General features: G+C 44.7%; 1 protein-coding gene across 2 annotated transcripts; it reads right to left on the bottom strand.

The window, feature by feature from the left end:
* Positions 1-6346: 6346 nt before the first annotated feature.
* On the bottom strand, positions 6347-9559 carry POP4 (POP4 ribonuclease P/MRP subunit). Of its 2 annotated transcripts, XM_075161275.1 has the most exons (7): positions 9494-9559; positions 9368-9420; positions 8654-8877; positions 7944-8021; positions 7666-7727; positions 7217-7318; positions 6347-6725 (listed from the first exon to the last, which is right to left on the bottom strand). In XM_075161275.1, the coding sequence occupies exons 1-7, from the start codon at positions 9498-9500 to the stop codon at positions 6589-6591; spliced, it is 663 nt and encodes a 220-aa protein (XP_075017376.1). In that variant the 5' UTR covers positions 9501-9559; the 3' UTR covers positions 6347-6588. The 2 variants fall into 2 exon arrangements, with proteins under 2 accessions (XP_075017376.1, XP_075017377.1); XM_075161276.1 differs by having other exon boundaries at positions 8654-8898; positions 9368-9531.
* Between the last annotated feature and the right edge of the window lie 8545 nt (positions 9560-18104).

The following is an 18104-nucleotide window of genomic DNA, read 5'->3' as shown; positions in this document are numbered from 1 at the left end:
ATCATTTGACCTGGTACACAGGACCATGGTCTGGTGAATGTTGTAGCATGACAAGCTTTGTAAATCCAGTTTTTGTTTGTCTAACAAGATGAATGAAGGTGAGCATTTGTTATATAGGTCAACTAATGTGCTTTACTCAAAAAGGCCCCGCATGCTAACGAGCTCACCTTGGGTGCAAGGAGGAGTACAGCTGGGGTAAGAGGCACAGCTGACAAGGGTTAGTCTTTCAAAGTACTCAGGTGTTTTCCATATCAAGAGAGCTTGTTTGGAGTTTTGGTGTTGCCAAAGAGGCCAGTTGGACATTTGCTTCAGCTGTGATGGTGCAGGAGACTGGCCTGATATAGCTGTTACTGGTTATTGGGGACCTTCTATCCCACCGGTACTGCTCAAATCTCACATGGTGTGTAGGCTGAAGAAGGTGGGGCTGTTGGAGCCAGAAAGGAGATCTCATGGATTGCTGAAGCCTTTTGCATCACCTATGGTAAGGTCACTGCGGCGGCTAAAGGGAGATTAATTAGGGAAATTGTAGCATGTGCTGAGGGAGGAGTATGAACAGCAGGAGCTAGGAATTAGCCATCCAGTGGTCTTCAGTGTGAAGGTGTCAGTGACTGCAGTAGAAATGGTAAGGTGACCAGAACTTTTTCTTAGTTAGAAAACCTGTCTGTGTTTGGTTTTGGGACTTGTAACTGGGGAGTGGGTATGTGTAACTGCTCTGGTAAGGGGCTGAGGAATTGCTCTGTTTAGGTAAAAGTAGTGCTGCCCTGGTTTTGAGTAGACACTGCTCCTGTTTCCTGAAAACATGCTGCTGATACAGAGGAGCAAGATGGTGTCGCAGGTCTAATGCAGTACAGTGGGTCCTGCCCAATATCACAGCTGTGTTTTAAGTGAATTTTAAAAGGAGTAGAAGGAGGTGTAGAAAAAATAAGTGAACTGCTCTGGTTACATGAGGCAAAGGATGCTATTTAAGAAAGGAGTTATAAGCAAAGATGTAAGTTATTTGATGGCAAACCTGTCAGTAGCTCTGTGGTGTGTGCTGGTTCTTTGGCACATGCACACCAATAGAAACACCCGGCAGAGCGTGGGCCTGGGCTGCTGTAAGAGCTCTGTCGCAAGCTCAGCATTTCCCAGTCACGCTGTCAAATGCCCAAGGACACCATTTTCCTTGGAAAGTGAAAAATTTTAATAATTTTTAGATAGTATGCTGTGGCTTTTGTTCACTTCTCAAGGACTGCTTCATATTTATTTGTAGAATGTTAAAGGTTATCGCCAAATCTTTTATAAACGCTTTATAAATACCAGAAGTAAAGAATAAGTGCCGATGTGGAGAAGGATCAATAGCCCCCAGTTGGTTAGTGTGTGACACGTGCAGTCTGTAGCAAAATTGGAGTATCTTTTTCCCTAGAAAAGTGGAAGCCTGCAGATGATGCACAGAATTACTAGTGTCACGCCAATGAATACCTGCAGCTTTTCTCTGCAGGATTTGTTTCTCCTATCAAACTGATTCTCCCTCCCTTTGTTATTCAGTCTGAACTCCAACTCGCTCTGTTTTTTTCTTCTGTACTCTTTCTCACCCTGTGCCATTTTTTGGTCTCTTCCTATTAGAAAACAACACCAGTGTTTCCAGTCAAGGTTTCTAAACCTATGATTTGCAGATTATGGTGAAAATAGATAAGCCTACCTTTTATGTACATACCTCAGAACAAGAAGCTTCCTTTTCCAGGTTGTATCAGCCTGGCATAGCCATATCCTCTCCTTTTCTTTTTACAGTTCAGTAGGGGCATTGTTCTGGTAAAAAATACTCGTTGCCCTTGCCAGGACTTCTCCTTTGCAAAATGCAGCTACTTATTAAGGACTGTGTGTTACTGTTCCAAATTATTTTAAGATTTGTTTAACAAGGGTTGCTTGGTCAAAGGTTGTAAGGGGCTTAGAAATTATTTCTAACCTCTTGCATTGACACAAGTCCTCCCAGATCTGAAATACTAAAATGGACAAAGAGAGTCCGCCAAAGGGACGAACTTGTCCAAGATGTGAGAATTCATTAAAAAAGGCTCTGGTCCGGATCAGAATTTTATGCTCTCTCTTATGCTTCTCTGAAATACTGGGTGTCTTGAATATAGAGAGTTAACATCAGCTACGTGCTGCTGTGATTTTGGTGATTTAATATGAGTTTCCCAAGGAGAGTCCCAGGAGGTTTTTGAGGGTTTCCATTGCATTGCTGTGTAATCCATCTTTTAGAGGAAGTATAAAAAACCTTCATATAGAAAATTTTGTGTGTTTCCTTGGGTGTGACTTGGCTTTAATTTCAAGCATTTCCTACAATGAATTATTTTGAGGTTTCAAACAGAAATTATTGGGGTTTTTTGTTTGTTTTCCCATTCTTGCTTACATGTTCAAAAGTCAGTAATTGCATTGTTTACAATTGTTTCAGTTCAGTTTGGTTACAAATACATGTGTCTTTGTATATATTATATATACATAGTAATAGGAAAGCAGAAATATGTGTAACGTAGTGAGACAGTATGTTGTTCATTATTCCCTGGTTAGCCTTTTCTTCAGTGAGAGTTTAGGTATAAAAATTATTACGAAAAATGTGTCTGCTGCATGCAATTCGGAGTTGAACATAAGAAGGAAGAGGCATATTGGAGACAGCTGTGATTAGTTCTCCAATTTTCTAATATTAAATCCATTAAGTATTTACTGTCTTAGCTAATGAAGAGATGGGGAATGGTCATGAATCAGCAGGGAGGACTGGTGAGCAGTCATTTTCATGTTACCCAGCTTCTAAGGAAGCTCCTTCACAAGCAATGAGGAGTTTGATGTGTTCTAGTGAAAGATGAACACGGAGCCATATTCTGGAGAAAGCAGATGGGACGGTGGTTTGGTTCAAGGAGCTGATGGGTAGACGGTGATACCAGCGGTCGGCGGGAGCGATTTAGCTTAAGTGATTTATGGAGGCTGTTTGGAATGCTTCACTGAGTCATTACAAAAAGGCCTCTTCAGGTGATTTACCAACTGCAGTAGAGGCGTCTTGAATGCGTTGGCTGTTCAGCTCTCTTGTTATTCTTCATTTATCATCTGTCTTTATGTGCTACTAGCATGTGATTACCTTGAGGAGACCTTTGAACATCACTTCACCACTCTTCACTGCAAATAATGAATGCCTTGCTATTATTTATCGAAAAGGACTGCTAGGCAGCATTTGTCTTTTTTGGTCGCTGAAATAGTTTAAAAAATGGAAATGCCAGTAGCTATGGGAAATTGTAGCATGTTCATCTATGTGTCCATATGGTAGAATATGATATGTCCTTCACAGCACAATGAAACATGATTGTGCCTAATTCCAATTTGTATGGCATTCCCATTAATGATGTCTATTTAAGACATCCATTAAAGGCCTTTAATGTTAATTAACCGGACTATGCCAATAAAGTTCTATTAGCTTCCCCCTATTAATTTAATATTATAGGCATTTAAGAGATGTCTTAATTAGATGTTACACTGAAGGCTATGAGCAAAATTAAAATTAGGTCATTGTCCTGAAAAGAAAGTTTCTGCTATGATTTATGTTTTCTACCACTTTGCTTGTTTTTCCTTCTGGCCTCTCACAGGAAACCAAGGGATTTAATTTCGGAGAACGTTGTGAGGAGTAATGGGTACTAGGTAGAATAATAACTTGGGTGTAACAACTTTAACACATCCTGTTCTTACTTCACAGATGTATAAAGTTGGGCGGGAGTGTTGGTCTGCTTGAGGGTAGGAAGGCTCTACGGAGGGACCTGGACAGGCTGGATCGATGGGCTGAGGCCAACTGTATGAGGTTCAACAAGGCTCAGTGCCAGGTCCTGCACTTCGGCCACAACAACCCCATGCAACGCTACAGGCTTGGGGAAGAGTGGCTGGAAAGCTGCTCAGAGGAAAAGGACCTGGGGGTGCTGGTTGACAGCCGGCTGAATATGAGCCAGCAGCATCCTGGCTTGTGTCAGAAATAGTGTGGCCAGCAGGACTAGGGAAGTGATTGTCCCCCTGTACTCAGCACTGGTGAGGCCACACCTCGAACACTGTGTTCAGTTTTGGGCCCCTCACTACAAGAAGGACACTGAGGTGCTGGAGCGTGTCCAGAGAAGGGCAACGAAGCTGGTGAAGGGCCTGGAGCACAAGTCTGATGAGGGGCGGCTGAGGGAACTGGGGTTGTTTAGTCTGGAGAAGAGGAGGCTGAGGGGAGACCTCATAGCTCTCTGCAACTACCTGAAAGGAGGTTGTAGCGAGGTTGGTGTCGATCTCTTCTCTGAAGCAACAAGTGATAGGACGAGAGGAAATGGCCTCAAGTTGCGCCAGGAAACGTTTAGATTGGATATGAGGAAAAATTTCTTCACCGAAAGGGTTAAGCATTGGAACAGGCTGCCCAGGGAAGTGGTTGAGTCGCCATCCCTGGAGGTATTTAAGACGTGTAGATGTGGCGCTTAGGCACATGGTTTAGTGGTGGACTTGGCAGTGGTAGGTTAACAGTTGGACTCGATAATCTTAAAGGTCTTTTCCAACCTAAACGATTCTACGCTTCTGTGATTTCCCTGTATAAAATATACATCTCTAGCAAAAATGCTGTTTTCCCCATCTCAAGGCCAGTACTTCATATAATTGCAGCAAAGATTTATTTCCATACCAACTGCTTTATTTCCTGACTTCAAAGGGGGCAGAGAAGCAGTCTGTTCTTCTTGAAAACTAGTATTGCCCATGCTGTGATTTCAACTGATCAGAGTCTGGTTCAGCGATGCTGAATCTGGTCTGTGTCTGAGGTGCAGCTCTCCTGTAACCTCTCCGAGCAACAGGTCCAGAAAGGAAGTAGGTGCTTTGGAGACCAACTGATTGAGGGCTGATGGCACAGTTAGTGTTTTCATAGGACTGGGGAGGGTTGGAGGTGGTGGTGTTGTTTGGCTTTCTCATGGCAGATAAATGGCTTGTGTACCCTGCAGTGCAGTCTAGAGCTCTAGCTGGAGCTGTCCTCCTAACTCCAGTACTAGGCTTCGGTGTGTTGTGTACGTGAGAGAACAGCTATGTTCTCTTTAAAGAAATGACCCCGGTTGGCTACGAACACTTGAATGGTGGCAGGGAACAACTCCTCTTCCTTGATACAGGTCTTTCATTTGATCCTGAAATTGAATTCATAATTTAAATTGAAAGCTTCTGAAAGCTACCTTTTTAACATAAAACACCATAGTGGCTCTTTTATAATAGAAAAATGTTAAGTGATCTAAATAGAGGGGTCACTTCCACCTCCCTAGCAAATCAAACCTGCCTAGTTGATGAGAGATTGTAATCTGGGCAGTCAAAAAAGTATCCTGGAAGTATATAGTAAAAAAAAAAGGGGGGGGGGGCGGGCGGGCTGAGGATACATGAAGCACATGCACTCAAAGTTGAACAAGTCTCCACTGATGCAAGTATATGCAAGTAAGTTGTTTCAACTGATAGGGGGTCTCCAATACAACCACTGTTGCAGACTGCTGCAAAAAGCAAATATTTATAAAAAGTTTAAACACTAGAAGCTTCTTCACAAGTGGTGCTGTATTAAGGGTGGTTGATGAGTTTAGAAGACTTACATTTTGAAACTAACTGACTTCTTGTGTTCCGGTGATGATGTGCTGAAGTGATATAACAAGTGCCATCCACGCTAGCCTTTTTAAAAATTGTGTATATAACATGTATACCTTAATAAGAATAAAGATATTTTTTTAAATGTATAACATAGACACCATGTCTTACATATATATAAAAGTAGGCTAGAGTAAAGCTCTGTGAATAGAGGTTAAATATTCATAAAGCAATTTTGTGGGTAATTGCAGTACAAGATTGAATGGGGATCACTTCCATCTTTCTAACTTCAAGTTCTTCCTTCTTATGTGATGTGTTGTGTTCCCTGCACTCTGGCATGAAAATATATATTTACTAATACAGACATATCTGATTTAACCTTAAAGTACTATGTTATTAGTAAGCACCTGGTAAGCAAACAGCTCGCAAGGCTGCATTACATGTTTATTATGTTTATATTTTCACTCATATACGTTATCTGTAACAATATTAACCACAGGGAAGGAGATATTCAAGGTAAAGCCTATCAGTTGAAACAACTTACTTGCATATACTTGCACCAGGCAAAGATGCTGATGTGGGCCCAGGAACAATGATTATGGAAGAGCAGTTGTCATCGCCTACAGTCTCATTATAAGCTTATAATAGACAGATGGAGCCCAATTTATACAGAAAGCAACAATAACATTTATTGCAGAATTACATGGTATAATTTTGATTGTGCAAATTCACGATTATAAATTGAAACAGAAGTCAGGTAATCAATACTGATCATATAAGTTTAATAAAAGCCAGAATCTTATATACAAATAACAAAACAGATACAACAAACTCCAACAGTCTGAGAGACTGCTTAAAAGACAACAGATACTAGTCATTCTTCAGTAAGAAGAAACGCTTTAGAAAAATTTGACATAGCTATTTAACCTGCCAAAAAACCTGGTCTTTAAACTCTAGGAAAACAACAGACATTTCTATTAATACTTCTGATTTTCCATAAAATCATAGGTCAATAGTTCCTTTCAACTTGAACTTTTTTGCAGATCGCTCACTTGCTCTAAGCTGGAACTTGCTTCCATAGATGTAGGAAATGAATCCATCAATCTCCAAGCTAAATACATTGTTAAGTTTGGGAACAACTGAAAATGCAGAAGGAAAGAAATTAACAAAAGTTGTGAAAAGATACTGACATACCAGGGGATATTATTCACATGTAGACTTGAGGTGTGCCACATTTCAAGGTTTTTATGCTTTAGCAAGAGAAGAAAAATAAGCAAAACTTCTAAAGTTTAAACTTGAATTACTAAAGTTAGTCCTCTTCAGGAGCATGCAGTAAGTGTTGCAGAGAACATCTAAAATGAATCAGATGAATGAGCCATGTGCATAATCATGTTGGGTTCATTGGGAATGCTTTTTTTTTTAATTGCTCATTTCTAATGAGATACTTTTTTGATAAGATACTGGACTATTACATGGTCACTAAAGACATTGACTTCTGCCACTCTATGCGAAGAACTAGAAGCACTGATGTAAAACAATGTACTCAAACACACTATTCATCTTACATGTCTAAGAAACTTCCGATTATTCAAATTGTGAAAAGCACTGAAAAAAAACCCCTTTCTTGTACCTTTTAATTTGTCCTCTTTAGTGATAATTTTGAAGACATGTTTAAATTCCTGTAGAATGATTCCTGTTATCCCAACATAAGAGGGGCACTTTGATTTTGTGACTGAAAGAACAGAAGTATGTATTAGAAAGTTTCAGATGCAGGCACAGTTTATTTGCTCTTCTACAGTTGCCTCATGATTTTAAAAACTGGCTTGCAATATTCTGAAATAATGCAATTACAGTAATCGCTGGTAAAACTTGCAGTTAATCTTTGCAACTAACACCAAGATTTCCAAGAGCAGTTGAGTAATTAGCATTGGTAAGTAGAGAAAGAATCCATCAACATACAATCTCAACTATGTGATTCTAGAGTTAATAGGACTAAAAGAAATTGAAAAATAAGCACCTGAAATATAGGAGTGTCTACTGAACTTCAGATGATTTTGTAAAAGAAAACAAACAGAATACCTGTAACAATAGCTCCATGGAGATCAGCTTTTAGCAGTTTGCCCTGAACCATATGTGGTTGCCTTGAAGAAAAGGGTGGGATCAGAGAAGAGGGAAAGAAAATTATATGGAAAGTTAGGTTTACAAAATGTGACCGTGACTATTGAAATCGCATCCAAAGCTTACAGAAGTAGTACATATCCTTATCAAGTAACTATGATGTTTGAAGCAGTAACTCAGTAAACCTGGAAATATCTACTAAATCAAAACCACACTAATTTTAAAATATCTCAACTTACGCATCTGGTTTAAGTCCGTGACATAGGTCTCTGATATACTGTTTCCAGAGTTCATGTAGTGGTAGAAAGATTGTGTATCTGCAGTAAAAAGACAAGTAGTATTATACAAGAACTTCATTATCAAAAAAACTATTGTTTGATTACAGAAGTAATCCATATTTACAATGGAGTTAAGGCTAACATTTATAATTACCTGCTCTCTTAAGCCACTCCAAGCAACAGGTTTGCTTTTATAAAAAAAACCACAAACTAAACACACTCCTCTCGATCAACCCAAAACGGTGATGTGTTTTAGAGGATGTGGCTATGGCCAAGACTGAAGAGATTTCTACTCCTGTACCTCCTCACTTCACGTTAGCAACAGCAGGGCCTTTATTCAACGTGCATTAGTTTGAGGAACCCGATGCAGAATTTTGACTCTCTGGTCACAGGCAGTCTGACTTTAAAAACTGAGATCAGAGGCGATTGTATTTGGGTTTAATTTCTTGTTATACTTAGCTATACAAAAGGAAAGAGAACCAGTAACAAACAAATTAATTTTCCAACTATACAGACAGAAGAATTGTTTTCTTGTGGTGAAACGCCACAAACGGTCTCAGGCTGACCTCACACGCTGAAGCGTTAGCATCCACACGTACGTGCTGCTGCTTGTACGTACTTCCGATGTACTTCCCACTTTTACTACACAATGAAAATAGTTAAGATCTTACCTTTGCTGTTCGGGTTCAATTTCAAAAAGACGCATTTCTCGCCTTTGCTTGGCAGTAAAACCTTTTGTTTTCTTCCTCTTTTGCTTTTTCTTTTTTTTTGAATAATGCTCAAGAACTACAGCTTTCCGAGTTAGTATATCCTGGATAGCTTCATCTTTCATTTTTGGCATACTACGCTTCAGGAAGGCATTTACAAACGCTTTGGCCTCTTCTGATCCTTGAGGCTAAAGATATTTTAAAAGATACTTTAAAATATTAAATTTTAATTAAATTAAGAACTTGCCGACAAGTAGTAGTTTTATCAAGTTGACAAAATCACCACAGGAATTAGAGAGCCACACAAAGCTAACGGTAAATGGAAAACGTTCACATGCTGTGAAACTGGTGCACGCAATGCCGAGTGCAGGAATACGACAGCCTACGGCTTTCTGACGTCAGTCTAACTCACGCCCCCGTTAGTGAGGGATTGCGAAGTCTGACGCTCGTTTGAAGCCAAACGAGCGCACCGGGGGGGCCGCTGCCCGCGGGAACAACCCCCCATCTCTTCCTTTGGTTCCCAACAGGGTTTTTATAGGACTGTGAGAAAAGGGCTGAGCTCGCCCAGGGGCTCCCGGCAGCGGCGCTCCCGGGCAGGAGCGTCGGGCGGGCGGCGCTGCTCCCGAGGGCCCCGGCTGTCCTGCCCGGCCCGGGGGCTCCTCGGGCGGGCGGCGGTACCTGGAGGCGCGGCTCCCCCGTCTCCCCCGGCGGCAGGCGGCGGTACAGCTCCCCTGCAAGGCAGAGCGGGGCAGGGCGTCAGGCGGGGCCGCCGCGGCGCGGACCCCCTCGCCCACCGGCGCTTACCCTCCATGGCGGCGGCCGCCGGCGCTTCCGGCGCAGGTGGCTGACGCCAGGGGCGGCGACCTGCGCCTGCGCAGAGAGGCGGCTGCCGGGGCCGGCCGCAAGGCGGCGCCGGCGCCTGGCCGCCCTTTACCCGCGGGGAGGGGTCGGCGGGCGCGGTCCCCTGCAGCCAGGCCACCGCGATGGGGAAGGGGTCGCGGGGAGACAAGAACAGGCTTTTTTCTGTAATTATTACGTGCTAAAAATGGCTCTCGGCAGCTCGCGGAGTGGGGAGCTCGCAGGGCCTCTCAGGGGCGCCAAAGGCGGGCGCAGGCCTGCCCGGCCCCGGGGAGGGGGAGCTGGGCCCTGGGGCCGCCTGAGCCCGGGCTGGGTTCAGACCTAAAGGAACCCGCCCAAAACCCCTTCGCACAAGTCGCGTATCCAGCACCCCAGCCTTGGCGCCCCTGGCGCGCTGCGTGGGCGCGTAGGCGGCTGCCGGCAGTGCAGGGGGCCCTGGGGAAGGGGGCCCAGCCCTCTGGCTCTGGCCTTGCCTGACGTCTGCGCAACAAAGTCGTAGGGGACAAAGGGAAAGGGGTGTCAAAACCTTTTCCGCAAACGGGAGTCGAGAAAAGGGGGGGGGAAATTGTTAAATTCTGCTTGCTAAAAAGCTTTTATAGAGAGTTTGTACTACTCAGCATATCAAAAGACATACCATCTTGTTACCGTCTCCCCCACTGCTGGTCAGGGTAGTAAACCCCAGCCTTAACCTCAGATTTCAGAGGCTGCGGTGCTAGAGGTAACCAAGACCCCTGTGTGTCTCGGGAAGAGGAACCTGCCTGCATACACCAGCATTTCTGGGTTATTGCCCAACATGGCTGGCGCTGGGATCTGCACACTCAAGGGGTGCAAGGAGCTCGGTGTCCATCATGAATCATAAACTGTGCTAGACTCTGGTTTAGAGGGAAGCCATTACTAAGATCAAAACGCAAAGAAAAGAACGTAAAACAGGGAAGTGACGTTGCTTATTGCAACCATGAGGTTCTACAAAGGGGGAAGCTGCGGCCAGGGTAGATTGTTAGATTAGCCGTTTAGGTTAAGCTAGATAGGGACCATTTAATACCTTTAACTTCTGTTAGGTGTCTGAACAGTCACATTACTATTGTTATGCAAGTCACAGGTTTATTTCAGCAGAGATCAAGATGCAAAATTAACATTATTTCTAGCCAGAGTTAAACAGTCTTACAAAATGAAATCTGGCTATTATCTCTTTTATACTAACAAATTCTCTGACTGGGGAGAGTAAGTTGAGCACCAGATATTTCAGTTATTATTATGGGGAAATTTCTTTTAAAAAAAATCATACCTTCTGTAACACAGGCCAGCTCATTTTCTCTAGGCATCCAGCGCTTCAGTTTGGTCATGTACACTTGGAGTAGACAAGTCTGTTGTTCGAGTATTGATTTGTTAGCGTCCTTCCCACAGTAACAGCATTGCTTTAGAGTCTGGATACTCGTTGTGACGGGCAGCCTGGACACGTCAACCCTCACTACTTCTCCCTCATCCTGCAATTGCTCCCACCAGGGGTGCTGGGACACCCATTTCCACCTTTCCATCCTGCAGCCCCCTCACCTTCTGCCTTTTGTTGCCTCATTTGTTCTGCAGATGCCCCCGGCCCAGGATTTACAAATGCAATGCTGGAGCCAGCCACTGCCCGAGCTCCCCAGGCTGTGGGCAGGTGCAGGCCCCTTTCTGCCCCTCGCCAAAGTTCTTCCCATCCCACTTCTCTTGGTAGGAGAGAGAGTTTCTTTCCTAGTCCCAGCCTGTCCTTCAAGGCGTCTCCAGCCGTTGCTGGCTTTTGCATGCTCCCGTTCAGCTGTTCCCAGTAGCTAACAGCGTGTCAGATGCTACCGTACCATGCCTGTACTCGCACACCCAGCAACATCAGATCTTTGTTTAAAACCTGTCCCCATGTATCTAGAAATCAAGGTCAAAATTCCGGGAAGGTGCCGCTCGCTGTGGGGTTTACCTCCTCTGATACGCGACTGCCTCTCTCCTCCTGGGATAGGACAGTGTCTTGCTCGCTGTGCAGCAGAGGTACTTTGAAACCAGAGCAGCCAATTCCTTTTCCTTGCCAGCCTAGTCCCAACTCATGCTGCCCTCTGCTCAGACGTGATGGTTCTCCAAATACAGAAGAGGTTTATATTCTTGTCCGGGGGGCGGGGATATTGGCTTAGCAGACAATTAAGCACTGCTTGGTAAAGGAGCAAGTTACTGAGACATGGTATAGGAAACACGATGATTTTGTTGAGTGCTGCTGTGGAGCACAAAGGTACTAAAGTGATCCCTAACAGGGAATGAAATTACAGATCCTTCTGTAAGTGCGTAAAGAAGAAAAGGCCGGTCTCTGCAGAGTATTAAGCGTGAGTACCGATTAGTTTGTATCACAGACCTCCTGGCAGTTAAGTACGTTGCCACAGCAAGCAGATCTCTTGGTTTTACAAAGCATGGACTCCTTGAGTTGTCATTGCTACTCAGAAAAGATCAATTTTCATGAATGGAGTACTAGGATAAGCGCTATAGGTCTTCAGGGCCATATGAGTGCTCCTTCACTGGATTTATGCTGCAGTTCCTAGAGCACTTCAGGGATTAATACTAAAATCAGCGTTGGCGGTGCTGGTGTTGTAAATCCAATGATCCAGGCTGAACTGGTGCCTGGGGAAGCCAGTCTCTTCCAACAGCTCTACATCTTCATTTCCCAATTTATCTTCAGATATAACATCTGAGGGAGCGAAATCAGCACGTTAGTGTGTGTCCCAGCAAGAAGGCTCTGTGTCAGGAGTCGAGACTCCCATCAAATAAACATGAAAAAGAACAGGCGAAGAAACTGAGAAACCAGAGAATATGCAAAGACAGTTTGTAGATAAGAAAGAAGAGGCTCAGAGAAAGGAGGAAAGATGAAATGTGAATATAAAGTGAAGTGGAAATATGCAAACAAAATAATTATAATGCATGTTTCCAAATGTGCGGCATCACCTGCTCCACCTGTCTTAGTGTCTTAGACCTCTGAAGCTTTTTACTTAATCACCTTGGAATATATTTATGGTGATATAAATCCCTAATACATATTATTAATACCAAGTTATAGGTGCCAACATTGGCTTTTCTGGTTCTATTAAATCTATGTATGACTTTATTGCTCTCTGAAAATAATAATAAAAAACCTGTGCAAAAACCCGACTCTGAAGCAATCTAACCATGTGCGCTAGGGGGCCACGTTGCTGTACCTGTAGGTACTGTTGAATTACAGCGGTGGGAAAAAACCGTGCGCAGGCGAGGAAACAGCAGCGGCCTGGGGAAAGTTGAGTGAATGTGCGAGCAATTATAGAACGAGCTTTGTATTGACAGTCACAAAAGGCTAAGATTTGAGATGCAGAGTGACCAAAGATAGTCATTAAAGATATTTGTGTGACATAAGAATGGAAGATCAGTGTTTTTTTTAAAAAGAGAGTAATTTTGAACTGAAGCGAGAGATGAGCAGATGTGAAGTTAACTGATGTTAATTGATGTGTAAAAAGTGACTGGGCTGTAATCACTGCTATACTTTTGCTGATTGTCATTGATACAAGAAATAAATACCGAGAAATAATTCTCTAGGAGGACTGTCTCGGCAAGCGTTTGAGCTCTCAAGATCAATGCAGTTTATGCCTCTTGGCCAAATTGTATTAGCAGCTGAATTTGGTCCCTCGGGACGTCTGTACCAGTGAAAATAATTTCCATTTGAAACCCTCTGATGTGATTTCCTCCATCCAAATATCAAGCTGCTAATACAATTTCCACCCCCTTCCCCAGGGTTGCGCGGCAGCAGGGTGCAGCCCGCCTGCATAAGTCCAGCGGCCGTCCCGCCGCCTCCTGCCTGCGTCTGGCCGCCCCTCGCGGCCGCCTTCTCTCCTCCTGCCGACATCGCCTTCCGGCCTGGGGGGGAGCGCAGGGCCGCTCCGAGCCGGCATTTTTAGGGCTCCTTGGCTGACCGTACCCTGCATACCCAGCTTCCTCCCAGCTCTGGCTGTGCAGCATCCCGGCAGTGCTGGTGTGCCACGTGCGGTATGTTTCCAGGGATTTGGTACTCGTGGTTCCCTGGAAAAAGTGGTCTAGGAAAGGGTCGTGCCCAGGGGGTGGCGGTGGGGCGAGAAGGGTGAGAACTGCCGTTCAGTAGTTGATGTTCGTAGCCTGAATTTTCACTTTGTGTTAGTGTAGGTTTGCTAGAGGAAAGCTTGTAGGTTTTGTGTGTGGAAGCCCAAGCTCTTTTATTATGGGTTTGGTTGACGGATTTTAGACAGCTGTAGTTGGTTAATGAGTGTCATCTTTTGATGTATCCTGTATCCCACAAATGTTTCTTTTCCATATCTTTTTCCATAAGTTTTTCTGCTTTATCAGCTCATCTTTAACTCATGGATTAGGAGATGTGACCCCCCCCCCCCCAGCTGATGAACTATGCTTTCCAGCTGAAGGTTCACTACTTCCTTACAGTCCTGGCTCCTTGTCATCTGAAATTGCAGAGTCCACTTCAGGGTGAATAAAAAAGACTGGCTTTTCTGCCTGCGAGGAAAACAAGAAAGCGCTTGGAAACATAATCCAAATAGATCTTAGTGGCGCAGCAGTCAGAAGGCACACCACAACCCCGACGTGTTTTCAGAAAATGTCAGTGATTTAAAAGCCGGGTTTTGAAACGAAACCAAAGCAGCAAGCAGGGATTTTGGCGGGCTGGTGGCCAGAGCCCCGGCCGTGGCTGCGGCCGCGCTCCCTAGAGCAGCCCGAGACGGGGGGCGGGTGGCCCGTGCCTCACGCGGCGCTGCCGCTGGGGCGGCAGGCACTGGGCCTGGGTGCCTGCTGCCAGGGGCTGCCCCCTGCTACCTGCTGTGCATTTTCTGTGCGTGTTTCTGCGTGTCGTTATAATTCAACTAACTGTTTCAAGTCTAAATTTAAAAATTGTTTCCTCTTTTGGAAGAAATTTGCCTGTTTGCTGCTTTTTTTAGCATACAGGTCTCCCTACACCAACCTCTTCTGCGTCACAGTAAAATTATCTGTGGAAAGAGGATTTTGAAGGCATTCAATTTCACCACAAGTTAAGGAGGCCACTTTTTTAAACACCAATATATTCTTATATCAAAATAAGAAGCTATATCCTTCTTAAAATGCTAAAAATATGAGCGACCCTAGAATACCTGGAGATAACTACTGCGCAGTAGAACTACCAAGCCCTGCCTCGCAGAGCAACACTAAAAAAGCAACACTTGCTCCCCAAAACAGTAACGAGGAGTCAGTAAGCTGAGGCTTTGGCAGCTGATGTTCGGTTTCCCTGCGTGCTGAGGTCATGTATGATCCAAACACACACCAGGATGACAGACACTGCTGCTCCTGAACAGCTTGTATTTACTAATTCATACCAGCATTCTGCATTCATATATTATTCCATGACTGTCTTACAGTCATTACTTCTGCTGTTCTTTGAGTCTCATTTAGATCTTGTTGAATATTTTATTTTAAAACATAATTAATATTGTCTCATGTGTGATAGAGATATATGATGCAAAATGAGTGTTAAAAATGATAAATTATAAAGTGATACTAGTCATCGGAGTTATAGCAGATTGAAAGGTTTAACGTATTTCATTTGGTTTTGGCTAAACTACATAAAATTAACATAATTAATTAAAATTTAAAAAGAATACAAATAAAAAGGTTTTAGGCTCAAAAATCAATTATGTTGGATTTTCATCAAAAAATGTTTAGACTTTTTTCTAGAAAAGAAAATTCTGCAAGCCTGTGTGACGTGGTTTGGTTGTCTTGACTTGGCACTTTACCCATGGCAAGTAAGTTTTGGCCAAAAATATGTTACCGTGTACTGCATGTTACTGTTTGTAATAGAGTGCAGTAGAAAAATGATACCTCGAAGCGCTTCATGCTGCGGTACTGCGGCTGCCACAGTGTTTGTGCATCCCTGGCAGCCAGGGTGCTGCTTCTGGTCACCTCCAAGCCTCCCGGCATTGCCAGACCACCCACACGCTCAAGGACCACACGCAGTGAGCTCCTCAACATAAACGAGAGTTTTCCATATGCTGTGTGTAACTCAGCCTCAGGGCTCTGGAGCGAGAGGAAGCAGTTCTTACTAGGACTGAGGTGACAGGAAGGAAGCAGGCACTGTTCGCACAAGGCTTGTGTTAAAATAATTTATGTTTCACTGAAGCATCTTTTGCTGCATTTCCCAGAAAGTGCTTAAGCGCTAACTGCCCGGGTCAGAGTCCAGGGAGGGGGCACCCTCCAGCTCAGGGGGCTCTTGCTGGGACCACGAGGACTGTCCTGCCACCCTGCCCCACGAAGGAGCCGGAGGCTCCAGCCGTGCAGGGCAGTGTCTGCGGCGCAGCCACCTCCCGCGCAGCTCACAGCCAGCAGGCGCTTCGTGCCAAACAGCCAGCTGCCTGGAGTTAGGAACTGGGATGAAATCCCAAGAAAGTTGAAAAGGTTCATTAATTAAACACATACAAATTTCTCATTTTTTCCTTTGTAATGAGGTGTCTTTCTCAAAGGCATCACTATCAGCAAGGCCCTGTTCCTGCCAGCCTCTTTCGAAGTAGCACAACTAGACTGTCAGGAGTGAACCATTCTTTTTAATAAAATGAGTCAGCTTGCGCTCTCCTTGTCCAAGAGATGCATTGCAGGGTCCGCACACATGAAGGCCTTACCTGCCGAGGCACCGCATAGCTTCAGGTCCCACTGGTTTGAACATGTCTGTCGCCACACACCAACTGAGGCGAGTCCTGCCCATGGGACGTGTGTGTCTCCATGAATTCAGGCAGCGCGACCCAGGGAAAAACAAGTGGAAACTATTTGTCTGTTGAAACTGGGCTGAACGAGCCCCGTGATGTCCCTTTTGCCGCAGTCAACACCTGAACTGGCAGTGTCCTGAGCTGCTGCCTGAGGCAGTAAGAGAGAATAGCTGCTTTACCCAGCTGATACGGAGTGGTGCGTCGTCACACAGGTTACGTATAACCCGCAACACTGGCTGTGACTACGCTGGTAATGCACGTAGGCAGCTTTTTTTTTTTTTTAATGTTCCTTGTATCTACATTAGCTTTTTATCAACCAGTTATAGAGGCACTGGTGACAGTGTAAAGTGTGGCCCAAACCGTCAGGAGGAATTCAGGCAGATCCCTCTCGCTGGACTGCAGTGGAGGGCACTGAGCCGTGTGCTCAGGAGTCTCTCGGCACCTCCACCTAAGTTTTCATGCATGGGAGGGTGAAAAGCAGTCACAGCATCCGCGGGTTTTGACACCCACTGCAGGCAAGGTCTTTATGAGCCGTGGTCAGGGTGGTCAGCTGCTTGCACGGAGCTAGCGGTGAGGCTTCCAGCTCCCTGTCCCTATTCTGATGTCTTCTGAACTGCAGGTGTGTGGTGGGGCAGTGAGGGGGTTAGTGCTGCTGGATTGCTTGGATAATTGGGGGGAAGCCCATTCAAAGCCAACCAAAAAAACCCATTTGAGGTCAGTGCTGTAAGTGCCTTTTAAAGAAACAATAACCTGGTGCAACAGAAAATATTTTGTCCATCTCACCAGTAAAAATCTGATAAACCACGGAGAGAGGCAGGTGTCCAAGGAGATAAAAGTAATAAATGCAGCTGCAGTTCTGGAGTGACCTAGCCTGTCAGGTTAGTAATTAAATGAAAGCCCCTGGAAATGCTGGAGGCTAATAGGTATACGTGGAGATGCCAATTCATTTGCCTCAGCAATATATGTTAATTTTAGCGTGAGATTAATCTATACATTTTGCAGTGGGACAAAATGGCGAGAGTGGAAGGGGGAGAGCTTTCATCCTGCCAGTGATTATTTCAGGTGGTAGAGATATATACTTCTTAAAAACAGAACAGTGGGTGAGAACGGGAGAGAGAGAATGTTTAATTTAAGCAGTTCCTCTAACTAATCACAGACTTACAGCTGACCCGAACCACATTTGCAGACAGCTGCCGGGGGATCCTTTGCTTTGCCACAGCTCAAGTACAGAGCCCTAGTTAGCAAATAGTTGAGCTTGAGTCACTCTGTTTTCGTGTGGTTTAAAAGGATTTCTAAGAGTTACATGAGTGTGAAATTAGGAATGGTGCAGTGGTGGACCTACAGGAAGAACAATGGTTATTCGAGACTACGGTGAGCTCAAGGATGCTTTGGTAGGTGCACCGAGGAGGTGCAGGAAAGGACTGACTTGTGTGTAAGAGTGCGTTGGTAGTCACTAACAGAACTGCACGTGCCGCCTGGGCTCAGGGCAACAAGTCAGTCTCTGCTCAGGACCACGTCAGCTTTACTGATGTGGCACTTGCCGTTGACAGAGCTGTCCAGCTCCTTCAGGTTTGTGGTTGTGCTGTTCTGGAAGAAAGCTACTTCTGAGGTCAGACAGACATCGAAGTGGGGGTGATGTTCACCCGATGCGGAAGGCAGCGAGGGGACTGTGACCCCGCTGTGCGCATGGGCGGGGAGCGTTTGTGTGTTATGGTCCCTCTCTGAGGTCATTTTTGACCCTTGTGTCCAGTTTGAATCGTATTTGTCACAGCCATCAAGCTGTCATATAACATCCCTACAGCTCTCATGCA

The sequence above is a fragment of the Calonectris borealis genome, chromosome 12, assembly GCF_964195595.1.
Source record: "Calonectris borealis chromosome 12, bCalBor7.hap1.2, whole genome shotgun sequence".
Taxonomy (NCBI): domain Eukaryota; kingdom Metazoa; phylum Chordata; class Aves; order Procellariiformes; family Procellariidae; genus Calonectris; species Calonectris borealis.
This window is presented reverse-complemented; position numbering and strand designations above follow the sequence as displayed.